Source organism: Mus caroli, chromosome 2, assembly GCF_900094665.2.
Source record: "Mus caroli chromosome 2, CAROLI_EIJ_v1.1, whole genome shotgun sequence".
NCBI classification, from domain to species: Eukaryota; Metazoa; Chordata; class Mammalia; order Rodentia; family Muridae; genus Mus; species Mus caroli.
In genome coordinates this window covers 18,657,979-18,673,202 of record NC_034571.1, presented here as the reverse complement: position 1 = coordinate 18,673,202, position 15,224 = coordinate 18,657,979, and the positions used below count along the sequence as shown (strand labels likewise).

The following is a 15,224-nucleotide window of genomic DNA, read 5'->3' as shown; positions in this document are numbered from 1 at the left end:
TCCGGCAGGATGAGGCCTGTGGCCCTACTCAGGCCGGTTTCTGCTTCCCTAACTAATGCAGTCTCAGGTCCCGCGCGCAATTGGATTGGAGCAGCACATTGTCAACTATTATTTTGCAACTTCCATTCATCAGTAAAATAAACCTACAAATTTTGTAAAGGCTGATTTAGAACCCACTACAATATATGACCTTGATGTTTCCTCCTCCAAATTAAAGTGTTGTGACCAAATCTTATGTTGAGGAATGAGAGCTGCTTATATGTCTTCAGCAGCCTCTTAACTTTTGCTTTGTTTTGTTTTTGGCTTTTTGAGATAGGGTCTTCTTCCACATACCTTTGTCTAACTTCTGACTTTCTCTACAGACCAGGCTGGTCATAAACTTACAATGACCCTTCTGCTCCCAAGGGTAAGAATTATAAACACATGGTTTCAAGGCTGACAGGGGAGGGGGGATGCTGTCAAGGTCAAAAGAATCGGGGCCCAGTGTACACTACCCGTAAAAGGCTTCCCAAAAGCAGTGGTGACACTTCCAAACAGTTTGAGAAAACTCAGTGGGCTAAATATAAAGGGGACTGCCTGAGGACATGCTATTCCTGGGAACCATCTCAGAGTTGGTTTTGTTTTGTTTTGTTTTTTCCTTTCACTTAAGCTTGTATTTCTGTTTAGAATAGGCTTAAAGAAGATCCTACAAAACACTTGTGGATTACACTTTCTCTATCAGTAAAAAATTTTCTCTTTCCTTCTTGGCCATCTCACATGCCTCTACTTAGAAGAATTTTCTAGAACAGTTTGTTACTGAGGACACAGTTTGTACCTCTTTACAAAGGCCCTTGCCTGCCTTCTTCCTGGAAGGGAACATGCCTGCTGATAAGTTGCTTACATCACCCTGTGGGACTGAGCCTATTGCCTACTATGTAGACAGTGAAAACACAGAGTCAGATGTGTAGTGGCCTCTTGATCAAACACACAGGAAGGGCATTCCTGATTTCTCTTCAGTTACCCCTTGCTTGTTTTCCTTTGTTTTCCATGATATGAATTTTTTCAGTTAGGTTCTGTAGTGTCTGTAGGTAGCTCTGGCCATTGTTTGATTTTGTGACTTGTAAACTGAGAGTCTAGTCAAAATTAAGCCATGTACCTCATAAAGCAAAGCCACTCCCCCAACAAAAGATATGAAAGTGGAATTTGTGCTTGAGATTTGAGGGCAGGAGGGATAGAAAAGGGTAGAGGGACAAGTGTGACTATATTTGATTATATACACACATAAAACAGTCAGAGAATAAACTAATAAAATAGAGCCTCTGACCTACAGAAATGACCTTGCTGGTAGAGGAAGGACCATAATCCAGGTAAATTTTGAAGTACACAGGACCCCATACAAAGGACTGGGAACTTCTGGAGTTTTGAAAATTACTTTCTCATTAGAAATCATCCACTGGAGTGGTCATGGAATTAAGTGGTCATGGTAGGCATTTTCATTCTGGTTTCCTTCTAAAACATTCAAATCTACTCAGGCAATCAGTCATCAAGACAGATCATCAAACAAGATGGAGAAGGGGGTGAATAAAATAAGCCAAATAACAATGAGGATGACAACAGTAAGAGGTGATTTTTATAGATGCATTAAATGGGTCTTTGAGTTGAGGAAGCTTTAGAAACCCTAGGATGTGAGAGGAGACAAACAGTGGGTTAATTATGCTCTTGTCCATGGAGAATGCAGCCATGCAGACACAGAGCTAAAAAGAATTCCCTGAGTAACTTTTCATTTAGCAATCATGTTTTAAAAAGTTTGTCAGACAGGTTTTCTTTTCTTTAGTTGCCTTTTAATTGGCCTGGGCTTACCTTTGCTCTCCACATGAGCCATAATTTAAAGACATCCACATGGCGTCCACACTGCAAGGCCTTGTCTCCTGTGTCATAGGACAGGTCATAGTGCTTATCTTGCTGAAAGAGGTAGGAAGCATGCATCTGGTTGCAGCTCTGCATCAGTCCCTACAGGAGCAAAGAGAAAATTCAGGGCACTCTCTTTAGCATGGCACTGTGGGTAATTGTTAAGAAAGAAAAATCATAAAGCTAAATTTTCTTGTATCTTTTTGAAGAAGAACACAGCAAGAATTAAACAGAAAAAAATACTGGATAAGACTGTCCAGGCAAGCATCATGGGTTGATTTTGTGGGATGAAGGCTCAGGTGGAGTGCTACCAGAGGGACACACTTATACTTTTGTTTTCTTAATTTTAAGAAATACATTTATAATAATATGTAGATAAATAAAATTCAAAGGGTGATGCTCATTTTCTGGGAGATTATCTTGATCTAGTTTTATTGTAGTTAAAATATTTCAGAAACCCAATACTTGGGAGGTAGAGGTAGGATTGCTGCAAGTTTGAGGTCACCTTGGTCTACACAGCGACTTCTACGCCAGTCAAGGTTACATAGCAAGATCACCCTTTTAAAGAGGAAGGCAAAGGAGAAAGTAGAAAAGAAGGGGGGGGGGGAAGAGGCTTCAGAAACTTGTAGGTTCTTTGGTTTTTAAGATTTATTTTATGTGTGTGGGCAGGTTGCCTGCATGTATGTCTGTCCACCTGCATGTATGTCTGTCCACCATGTGGATTAGTGCCCAAAGAGTCCAGAAAGGGATATTAGATTCCTGGAACTGGAGATACAAATAGTCAACTATCATGTGGGTGCTGGTAGTCAAACCTGGCTCCTCTGAATGATTAGCCAGTATGCCTAACCTTTGTCTCGTCTCTCCAGGCCTAACTGGTTCTTCCAATGCAATTACTAAGGTTCTTCTAGCACTTTCATTCCCCTGTAATGCTCAGACTTTGAGCTATTCAATAGCTCATTGCTCTTATTCTTATATATTAGAATGCAAAAATTATCCAAAGCTGCTGCAATCCTGGATTGAACCTAAATGAGCAACTTTTCCCATCTTCTGTTCCTCTCCTAAGGGTCAGGCTTAGAGATTACATTTTCACATTTAGTTGCTTGTGGTAGTTGCAAAGGAGAGTTTCCTGTCAGTGGCCCTGAATTTGCCCAAGTACGATAACCCTATTCTAGAAATAAGCAGCCAAGTGATTGTTCCAAAGAACAGCAAGTGACTCATGCTTCTGACTACAATGGCACCGCCAATCTCTTCCTGGAAACCCCACCACGATTCCATTTATCACATCTGCTGGAAGCTTCTGACTCTTCTGTCAGCTACTGTGTAATTGTGATTTCATAAAAGCTTTGACATTTGGTTTTCTTTCTCTTGTGACTCATGACAAGAGAAGAAAAGACCAAAATGTGATCACTGAGCTGGAGAAGAAGAGAGAACCTTTTTAAAAAGGTTATCCAAACTAAAATTCAGAACAATATAGACAGAACACTTGGTAGACAATAGAATTGACTCTATTTTCAGCTTGGGCTTCACATTACATGAACTCCATAGTTAACTTTGAAATAAAACAAAAATATAATGTGTTTGTATTAGAGCAAGAGGAAGGCATTGAATTTGAAAAAGAAAATTCCCCTTACAGTCTAGTAAGATGTAGCATTATAGCAAGCACTTCTATATTGTTTCATGATCACAAAAATTCTGTACTAGTTTTTCCCTGGCATCAAGAGCTTAAAAATAGTTGTGATCAGCACTAAAGAATGGAGGAAATTATGGGATGGTGGATCGGTCAGATCAGCTCCAACTGAAATGGAAAGATTAGCTTGCAGCCTTCAGTGTTCATGACTGATACTGGAAAGACTAGGCTCACTATGGAAGCAAATGGTGATCTAGGTTTATACACACAAGGCTTTCATGAGATAATATTCTGGTTCTGAGCAACAATACAGTCAAAGACCACTGTTTTCCAAATGAGTCTAAATACATGGATACTTCTCAAAATGGAAGTCTCAGGTTCAAATAGACTTAGGAACATTAAATATTTGTTGTTTAGATAATATAGTGTATAACAGATTTCAACAATCCCTTGGAATGCCAAGATTTGTTTTAAACTCTCATCAATATATATCTTGACCTTTTTAAAACTGAAGTTTTTTCCTCACCACAGAATATTTACTGCAATTTTTTGGGAATGTATTTCCATTATATTCCAAAGGTGGGGTGTGTGTGTGTGTGTGTGGTCAGAACATCATATGTTCTTGGATTTGAGAGAGTGATTAGAGTCTTCCTGTTTCTTTCTTGTATTTACTTTTATTTTTAATTATATATATATATATATATATATATCAGTGTGTGAGCTGGTTAGTTTTTTAATGACTTGACACATGCTAGAGTCATCTGCCTGAGAAGAAGAAACCTCAGTTAAGAAAAATGCCTCCATCAGATTGGCCTGAGGAAAAGTCATTGGGACATTTTCTTTATTAATGATCCATATAGTAGGGCCCAGCCCAATGAGGGAGGTGCCACACTGGGCAAGTGGTCCTAGGTTATGTAAAAAAGTAAATAGAGAGCCATGGAGAGCACCTCCCAAAGTGGGCTGGGCACTCCCATGTTAATAATCAATTGTAGATGTTTATAAAATGTTCCTTGTAACCTCTTTCAGCCTAGCCAGGCTGGTTCAGACTGAGGCGGAGCCACCTGCTGTGCTGCTTCTCATCATTTTCCTTTGATGTTACACTGCCTGCTACCTGCCTGAGGCCGAACCGAACCGGTTCTCCAAGATCTTCTGGAGTTAGCTGAGAACTGTGAATTTCTTGAGTTCCTGCTAAAAAGGCTGTTCTGACAACTTCACAAGAAATTTGGCGTGACTGGGAATGGGCCTCCCCTCTCCTTTATACAGTGTGTCCACCGCCATTAAAGTTGAGCCTTGATCCTGTCTTGGTTCCATTTCTCTCTCTTCTGCCTAGATTCCTTTTCTTTCAGCTCCAAGATGCCTCCTAGGCTCGAACCCGGACATGAGAGCTGCAGGCCGACCCCAACAGTTCCTTACTGTGACAAGTTTTACTTGATGAGGTCTCATGTATGATTTGGCATCAAGAGACATGCAGACACTGCAGAGGGGTCTAACCAGTGGCAAGTGGAGATAGCCACTTCCTTGTGCTGAATTTATACTTCTTTGATCTCATTGGTGGTTTTTTTTTGAATGGCATTTTGGCTTACTTTTTATCAACTCTGCATAGGACATATTGAAGCTCCATGTTCTTTTCACAAGTCTTAGCAATAATTGGAATGAGCCTGTCTCCTCAAGCTGAACCTTAGCCTGGTCAGTGTTAGCCTTTCTTTGATGTAGCCTTTCCTTGCTGTGTCCCCATTCTTCCCCCTTTGGAACTTTTACTCTGTGCCATTGTAGGTCTTTTGGTTTTCAGAGGTGCACAGTTGAGGGATAGCTTTGAGTCACTAAAGAGACTTTGGGATGAAAGTATAACAAAGTAAAAACAAAATTCTAGGCCTTTAGGCCCAGGCTTGGGAATGCGACCTCTGTGACTCAATGCTCCAAGGTATGCTAATCATAAAACAGATAGCTACATTCTTTCACCCACCAGCTTCCTGGGTTCAAAGAGTGTTCATTCAAAGAAACTCACCCTGACCATTGCCGGACCATCCCGCTATGCAAATGTGCTATTGTTAGGGGCTCTTAGAAACTGTCTTGAGAGATAACCTGCACAATTACCAGGTATTCCTTGCGACTCTTGAGACTTTGCACTTCCTTGGGACTCTTAACTGGTATCTTTGGTATTTTCCAACAATGCCCTCCCCACTTCCTTGAGTTGTGGTTTCNTCCTTTAAATACCCCCTTACCCAGCTACTCAGGGTGCCACGGTCCTCTACCCCTGCATGGTGTATGACCGTGGGCCGAGAGCGCTCTTGAATAAAAATCCTCCTGCAGTTTACAGCAAGACCGTTTCTTGTGGGTGATTTGGGGTGTCGCCTCTCCTGAGTCAGAACGTGGGGGAGTCCTCACATTGTGGGTCTTTCAGGGACAATGTTGAAACTGTTGAGTTACAGTAAGTTTTGAACTGTCTACACTTTGTGTTAGAAGATAGCCAAGAGTGTCTGAAAGCCAGGTAAAGAATACTATGGTTTGAATGTGAAACATCCCTCCATAGGCACATGATTGAAACCTTGGTTCTCCGGATGGTAGTGCTGTTTTCAGAGACTGCATACTTTAGGAAGAAATGACTCACTTGGGTGGATATGGAGGGTTATAGCTTAGCCTCACTTCCACCAGTGCATTTGTGTTCTGCAGAGACTAGAGGCAGTGAGATATCCCAGCCACATGCCATACTTTGGTCTGCTGAATACCTTTCTATTCACGATGGACTGTCAATGTGAGCCAAAGTAAACCCTCCCTCCCTTAAAATAGCTCCTATCAAGTATTTGGTCACAGCAATGAGAAAAGCAATTAATAGCAAACCCCTTTCAGAAGAGACCAACTGTTCTAGTATATAGAACACAGCCTGTATCTGGTTCAGTCTGTCTTCTCCCTTTCATCTGAGGCAGAGAGACACTTTGATGTCTGGAACTGTCAATGAGTATTTTGGATATAACTATGTGTCTTGGCTATATCCTAGGTAGCATCAACTTGTCAGGTCTTTCTTTCCAGTGCAGGCATCTAACCAGATCCAGGTTGGCCTGTTTTCATCTGACTTGCAGTTCTCCTTTTGGCTTGCTGTGACAGAATGCAAACCACTACCAAACATCCGGCTGAGACACAATAACAAAGATTTACACTTTCCTTTCAAGTAGTGCTGCTGAGGTGTAATGGGATTGGGTAGATGATGACAAATTAACTGAGTGTCTCTTTGAAAACTAGGCCGGTAGCTGGAGAGGTGGCTCAGTGGTTAAGAGCACTGACTGCTCTTCCAGAGGCCCTGAGTTCAATTCCCAGCAATCACAAGGTGGCTCACTACCATCTGTAATGGGATCGGATGCCCTCTTCTGGTGTGTCTGAAGAAAGTAAACATGTATTCACATTAAATAAGCAAATCTTAAAAAAAAAGAAAGAAAACCAGTCCCAAGGGATATTTTACAATGTGATGCTCGAATTTTGTAGGGGATTTTGTCTTCAATTTGTGTTCAGATTTTAATTTATTTGAAGAAGACACAGAAGACATGCTGGTTAAATTAGTACCTATGAAGAAGAATGAAAAGTGAAAGAAGTAACCATGCCTTTCAACCCAGAAATTTCTCTTAAAGGGATGATTAATCAGAAAAGTGAGAAAGATACATGCTTAAGGACTTTATCAAGTGACTAGATGTTATGTGATAGGATACTAAAAGACAATAATTAAGTAAAAATTTGAAATAATCATGTTAATCCTAAAAGGGTAAATACAGAATGCGTGTATATACCATACCTAGTAACAATTTTATTTTGAATGTATGAAAATGAATGTATATATAACATACACATTCCCATAAAGTTGTAGGAGAATATATTTAAAGACAGTAATGATATTTACCTCTAAATAACAGGATTTTGTGTGAGTCTAAATTTATCTATATAGTTTAAAAGAAGTGAAATATTATTAAAGCAAGTAAAGTTAAATATGTAAAAGTCATGATAATGCAATGTAGCGTCATGACTTTAACATGATAACATTTAATTAGGGTGAGCTGACACTCCTCGATTTAGTCTTTTCTTTGATTTGCTTGGTTCTGTTGTTTGTTTCTAGACAGGGTCTGGCTCTGTAGCCTAGGCTGGACTTGAACCATAGCAATGCTATTTCAGTCTCCTTAGTGTTAGGATGACAAGTGTGATCCCCACACTTGACTTTTATTTTGCTTTTGTTAATGGTGTAACAATGAATGTAAGGTGAGGACCATGACTGTATCCAGGAACCATGAAGGGAGATGTAGAGATGTTGGCCAACAAGAATCTATTTCAGACTTTGCAAACATCTAAATACCTTGAATAAATGTGGCCCTCACTTACTCTCCTTGTAAATACATATGCAGATGGATTACATTTACATTCGGAATATGATATTCAGATTTAAATATGAGATATATAATATACATGTGCATATATATCCATGCATATGTATGTAAATCCTAACACCTAACTTTAATTCTTTATCATGTATACATTCCCTATGGTTAAAAACTACTTCTCATAGTTCCATAAACAAATTATAGATTTAATTTTCTAAGAGGGGAACATAGAAAGTCTCTGCACTAGGGTTCTTAGCTGAGGAAAGGAGTTTAAAGAAAAGATGCAGATGAAATCAAGGTCTCAGTTCTGAAGGCTGAGAGTTCAGTCTTCTTCTCCCCTCTAGGCATCTGACTAAAGAGAGGTCAGCAGGGCTCTCTGTGGGAATCATGAGTACCTGAGCCTCTGTATGAGAAGTTAGATATGCCCTTGGATTGGCCCCAGAGTCAGGGAAAGCTTACCTCCTCTCTAACCAGGAGAGCTGAACACTGCAAGGGGACACCCATCATCTTGTGAGGATTCCATGTCACAGAGTTGGCCCTAAAAGACAATCACATGAGAGGATGGCATCTGACATCAGGCTCAGACTACTGAGGTTCTGCCCCTCAGAGCTTCCAGTTTGCTGTCCTTTTCCCTTGCTCCAGGATGACACCCCATCTTCCATTGTTCACCAGGAAGGGATGGTGAATAACCTTCATTCTTTCCCTTCTCAGCACCTCCAATGTAGCATGCATCTGCCTGTATGACAGTCTCAGGGGCCCTTAGGGTGATTGGGTCACAACTCAGAGTCCTGTCTTTAGCCACTATTGACCAGATCACTGAAAGAGTCACCCTTGAGTGTCTATCATCCCTGCTTCTTACTTTGTCACAGTAGCCTGTGTGAGGGATCATTACTGCATTGATTGTCTGTCCTTTCTTTGATGACATTTGTCCTCCTCATATGTCCCTCCAGAAGCTTCTGCTATTCCTCTGAGACCATCTCTCCTCTAACATGATGTGTGTGCTGAGCAATGTGGCCCATATATGAGAGGTTCTGCTATCTTCTCTCTGTTCTTCCCCCTTTTCCTCTCTTACTTTTTTTTTTCTCCTCTTAATAGTATCTCACTACAAAGCCTATGATGATTCAACGTTGTTACCCTCTGCCTCTTGAGTACTGGAGTTATGGATATGGTTGCTCATACCCACCTTACATCCAAGTTTCCAATACAACTTGTCCTCATTCCTATGCATTGCTTTGTTCCTTCAGTAACTGTGGCTCTAAGAGGTACATCTCAGAGACTTACACCACATTATGTTCACAGTTCATATTTCTTTAATAATCATTACAATTAGCTTAATCTGGATAGTTTTAACTGACCCCTACCCTCATCCTTGGCATTGGGATTATTTTACAGTTTTGTTTATATACAGTCTCCATCTTTCTTGTTCCTAAATTGTCAGCACCCCCTTTCCTTAAAGCTGAATTTCCCAAACCACAGCACATGACTAGCAATGCTTCAGGGTGGCTTGTGTTCAGCCTGTGTCCCTTCCCTTCCTTTACTGTCTCCATTACACAGATTGCCTCTTGGTCTCTGAATGATCTACTCTGTTCTTGGGCCTGTCCTGGTACTTCCTCTTCTTGGCTTCACTTGGTTTAATTTAATTTGTCCCTAGATCCTGATTCTTAAAGTGTCTCTGCAGCCTTATTCATGTTCTCTAGTATCTCTCCCTCACTCGCACTGCTCTACTCCAACCTCTCCCTTCAGTGCCCAGAGACGGCAACTGCAAAAATTCCATATTTATTAAGCAAGTTCAATGCTTACCATGATGTTTTGTATAAAGAACCCACAGGAGGAAGGCAGGCAGTGGGACAGCTCATAGCAGCTGTGTCCACAGTGCCCTAGCTTGCTGCTCCCTTAACTCTCCAATCAGGGTCTGAGATCCTTGGGAAGGAACGATGAATGATGGTACTTATTGTACCTCGGATCTTATTTAAGCCAACGAACAATCCAGCTCAGGGGTCCATGGCATCCGGACAGAGCTCCTGGTGACTTACATTTGTGGAGGATATTCTGCCAACTCCATGGACAGGATTTCTGTATTTCTACAACTTTTCTGCCCTACCTATTCATGGAAGGCCACAAATATACCCTACCCTCCAATCAGACTGAACTTAACTTTTTTCCAAGGACATTTACCAAACATCTCTGCTCTTCAGAGGGAATTCCCTTCTTTCCTTTCTGCTCCTCCCTGGATGATGCTAAGCTCCAGAGCTGATGGCTGGCACATGTTGCCTGAAATGATGAGCTCTAGGAAGGACCATTTCTTCCTCCAACTTCCTTATCAGAATGCTTGCCTTGGCCCTCAAATAGGATCAAAGGCAAGTAAGTGATGCTGCCACTTCTGTTTACTACAACCCTCAGAGAGCCATTAAATCCCCGGCCTAGAAGAAGGGACTAAAGAGTTGGTTTACAATGTCAGTCATGCTCTGGAGTATTTAGGCTCCTAGCACATCTTCTTGGCTATGCTTGGTTCTAGGAAAGGTAGTGCTAGCAAGAAAGAGAGTCGTCTGAAGGATTTGGTTTGTTCCCAAACAGGACAATGGGCAATGTTTTGCTATTAGGCTGTGAATGTCACTCAGGGATGCCCTGAAACCACAGAGAAGCGATGGAGCATGGGTTTCCTTTTCCTCCAGAGTGAGTCATAAGCTTTAACTTGTAATACTTACAGAAAATTTCTTTCTCCAACTTAGGCACACTTCTTTCCTAAACTTAAGCCCACGTACAACTGTGCTCCAGCAATTTTCCAAGATTTCTTTGATCTTATTCCCCAAAGAGAGCGCACATCACGCTAAGAAACTCCAGGATAGTTACCATCAGCTTCGCGCTCAAAGCATGACATGGCAGTGGCCTTATTTCTGAGTATTTCATCTTTGGCTATTATGTTTGGTAAATTTAGTTGTAAATCTGATTTTGAGAATTGTTGCAGCAAGAACACAATGGACTCCATGTTCCAAGATGAATAATCTGAGCTTTCCTCTCAAATAATAGTCTTCAGTACAAAAGTGTGTGTGGGTGTTTGTTTTTCTGAGGCTCCAGGTAGGTAATTTAGTGAGCTTTCAAGTGATGGTGGTGGTGGGGTGTGCCATGGTTCTCTGCACTTGCAGTGTGAGGAGGCATTAAAGGTAGTATAAAAGATGCTTATACTTTCTGTCAGTCAGAAACAATCAGAGAATAGAAGGTATTGTGCACTGGCCACTTCTGAAAGCATATGAGTTCAATTCTGGGTAGGTGTGTATGGTTCTAACTAAACTTAGGTGGAAGCTCACCTGATCTCATCTCCCCTCACCCCTGAGCCTTGCAATCAGAACAAAGATAGTGCTAGTGACTTAACCCTGCTATGTTTCAGCCAGGGCTCCTGGCAGCAGACTCAGGAACAGTCATTCCATGGCATGGGGATTGGCTGCTCTGTCCTGACTTTTCTCCATGCTTATTTCTGCTAATTGAACAGGACATGCTTAGCTCTACCCTCAGCCTCCTTCTCTCCCATATCAACAGTCATGGGTTCTGTGCCTGTGATCAGGCCAGGTATCACACAGATCCTCTCTGGTCAGGCCTCTCTGTGTGCTGACAGATGCTCCCAAGCTCTCGAAGCCTCTTCTCCAGTCCCGAAATGGAACTTGTGCCAAGATATCTAGGGGCAGAGCCAGGGTGAAGGTTTTCCTGGGCAGTATCTGGCTGCTTGGCAGGGTGCAGTAGGCAGTTGGCAGCCTCTAATGTATTAAGGCTTTCTCTGTGGTCCAGAGTATCAGAACTCAGAACTGTAGCTGTCCTGGTTGACTTTCTGTAATGGGAAAACTGGTGCGTTGCAGAGGCACAGCCCGAGGCCATATTTTGCAGTCTGCATTTCCCCCCTTGGTCCTCCATATGTTTTATGCTAATCAAATATTAATTTCTTTGTGTTCTTCAGCCTTTCTCAATGGTCTGCTGCACTAGCCCCAAATAAAAGCTACTTACTGTATCAATCCAAGCTATGTTAGAAAAGGGTCATGGTGGAATGAAGCCAGGAAAATGAAGTTACTGGCATGTCTTACTTCAACTCAACTGGCTATATCTAATCCCAAAGGTAACTTCCAGCATTACAAATGACAAGGTGCTTGCCTACTTTGATAAAACTATGTATTACTTTCTTTAAAGCTGTGAATACTACTCTTATGGTAACATGAAAGCAATAGATCTCTCTAGAAAAATGTGGACAGCTTGCAGGTTTTAAAATCATGGAGTTTGATTCAAAGATGGAAGGAGTGAACTCTAGAGACACACCCCAATTTTGAAAGACATTCTCCATGGGTTATATATTTTTTTTCACTTAGGCTTAGGCAAGGCTCATAAATACAGGCAGAGTGGTCTTGTTGGCATTGCAAGCCTTCTTTAGAGGTTGAGTGCTGTTCTCTTTTATGTAGTCTTTTAACACTCTACATTACAGACTAGGAAATTACACATACCTCTCTACTCCATTCAGCTTCCACTTGTGTTTCCGGGACATCAGTAGCCCTCCACCCCAAGCAGCCTGAAAAAGCAAAACAGATGAGGAAGACTGTAGCAACCCTCTATGGCCTAGATTTCTAGTTTGGTGTCTTCCATATTAATGGGAATGCCATCCTATGAAAATGACCTGCATAGTTCCATGTTGAGTAAAGCAGTGGAACATCTTCTAATGTGAGGGCTTTAAATTTCAAGATTGAAGTCTCTGGTTCTTTCTTACAATTATACATTATATATTTATAATTATGGAGCCAAATTGGTGTCACATTTCCCTAGTCTACATGAGCTGGAGAAAGAGAGCTTCCCCATCCCTTGCTGTGGTTTTAAAGTTGTCCCTTTGGAAGCCCCATACTTTAGAATGAGAAAGCCTATGGTTGCCACAGTTGGAGTGGATAAGATGGGCTGGGAAACCATTAAACAGGTTCTATGTTGAAGGCCAGAATGACCCATGTTAATGCTATCTGCAGTATATGCTTACAATAGCATAAGGAGTTTGCACCTGGATGTGTGACAACTTACAGGAAGAAGATATTGCAACAACAACAAAAAAAGAAAAGAAAAGGAAAGTAAAAATGATCAGCTGGATTAAACATTGTGCTCAGTCGGTGATGATTTGTGATCGGCTGTTCATCACAAATATTTTGCCACATTGCGGATCATTAGCAAGAACTTTGCAGAGGGCAACTGATCTTCAAGCTACACCAAATAACATGCTCAATTTAAATTCCTCCAGTCTTGTAAACATGATGGTGTACATTCTTCATATTTTGGTGCCTTATGTCGAAGCATCTCAAATACAGTTCAGCTTCTTAGTTCACGAAGCTAACATATTAGAAGTTTGGTAATTCACATTTCCTAATTTTAAGTTGGCAAGCCTATTTTTTTCCACTGAACACATGATTTTCTAACTTGATGCTGAATTTTATAATCCTACGGGTTTTTGTTACAAATGTAAATTTTGACTATAGCTACAAGGGAGACTAAATATGTGTGACTATATGTATGAGTGATTTTTATTCAGAGATATTATGGATAAATGAATTGAGAACCAAGTGTTCAGCTCAAGTACTGGCTATGTTGAGAATATTTTCATTTTGGGAACCTTAATGCATAACCAATCTCAGGCTGTTTCCAGTCAATATCACATACTGTGTAAGTTCTGTGCCTCTGAAATCTTTAAAAGCGGAGATGCAACCATTATAAATATAATGAGAGACAAACAGAGAGAGAGAGAGAGAGAGAGAGAGAGAGAGAGAGAGAGAGAGAGAGAGAGAGAGAGAAAGGGAGAATGCAAATTGTATTCCATGAGTGTGATCTAAAACAACGTGCAAAGGTGTTTAATGGGTAGTTGCTGAGTGTTACTTACATCCACGTGCATCCAGATCTTATACTTTTTGCAGATGTCAGCTACAGCCAAGAGAGGATCAAAAGCCCCATACACGGTGGTTCCAGCTGTGGCACTCACCAGGAAAGGAACAAATCCCTACAAAATCAAGAAAGCTCCAGTTGTGTAAAAACAGGTCTGTGAACTTATTTACTTATTTAATTTTTGAGACAAGGTCTTGGTACATAGCCCAGTCTCACTTGGAACTCAGTATGTAGAGTGGCCTCAGTATGTGACAGTGCTTCCAGGTCAGCCTCCTGAGTGCTGGAACTACAGGCATGGGTACCACCCTAGAAGTCCAGGCTTCTTTTAGTGAGCTGATTGAAAACATGGAAACTCTCTTCTGCCATGTGCATTGCTTTAATCATCAGAAGAGTTGTCAACACTCCAGATTGGCTAAATCAATGACTCCTCCAAGAAGCTGAATTGTCCGTTAGTTGTCCCTGACATCTGCCCTGTGACAGCAGCAGTTAGCAGCACTGAAGGTTTCCAGTGATGTCCCCTAGTCATTTGCACACTCTAGGTAGACTGACTGATCCTTTTCATGTACTTTGCCCACTTTCTAGTCTTTCTTCTTCACATCCAGGCACCTGAGTTTAACTCCTCCTTTAGCATGGGCAGGTAGGAAAGGGGGGTGGGGTGGGTGGGAAGGACTCTGCCAACCCATGCTCCTAGGTGGAGTTGCTCAGGTGATTTATTCAGGGTCTTAGAAGGGAGAGTCTCCCATGGGGCTAACCATTTTGTAAGCAGTGGCTACATGAAAATTGATTGAAATAATAGAAAATGGCTACAAGGGGGCAGAAGAAATCATAGATAGAATCAACCTAGTCACACTAAGCCGTTCTCATTGTCCTGTTGGTTTACAGACCCTAGTGTTTTCAGGACTTGTCCTTAGGTGGCAGCAAAAATTGAATCTTATTGTTCATATTACTAGGTACCTTTCTAATACATGAAAACTGCAGGAAAAAAAAAGTCATATGAAAATCAATGATTACTACTGAGCACATAGTAATTGCATGTACTGCTAAACCAGGCATTGTGCCTATTAGTTACAAAAATGAATTCTAAAAGCAATCTCTGGCTTGTGAAAAATTCAAGGGCATATTCTTTGATGGATATTGTTATTCTATTTTGTATTTTAAGACAGGGTCTCATATACCTTTCAAAATAGCCTCAAACTTCATATGTAGCTGAGTGTGACTTTGAACTTCTGATCCTTTTGCCTTGACCACACTTATGAATGCTTGGGATCAAACCCTAAGCCTTTTGTAAGTCAAAGAAATACTCACTGATAAGTGGATATTAGCCCAGAAACTTAGGATACCCAAAATATAAGATACAATTTGGTAAACACATGAAACTCAAGAAGAACGAAGACCAAAGTGTGGACACTTTGCCCCTTCTTAGAATTGGGAACAAAGCACCCATGGAAGGAGTTACAGAGACA

General features: G+C 41.1%; 1 protein-coding gene across 2 annotated transcripts in view; it reads right to left on the bottom strand.

Annotated features, from left to right (window-relative positions):
* Positions 1–15,224, bottom strand: part of Gad2 (glutamate decarboxylase 2) — a 67,055-nt gene that overhangs the window by 7,902 nt on the left and 43,929 nt on the right. For both annotated transcript variants that reach the window (XM_029474674.1, XM_021151030.2), the window contains 4 exons: positions 13,760–13,876; positions 12,354–12,418; positions 8,332–8,410; positions 1,840–1,989 (listed from right to left, as the gene is read on the bottom strand). In XM_029474674.1, coding sequence (XP_029330534.1) covers positions 1,840–1,989; positions 8,332–8,410; positions 12,354–12,418; positions 13,760–13,876 — 411 coding nt within the window. The remainder of the gene's footprint in view (positions 1–1,839; positions 1,990–8,331; positions 8,411–12,353; positions 12,419–13,759; positions 13,877–15,224) is intronic.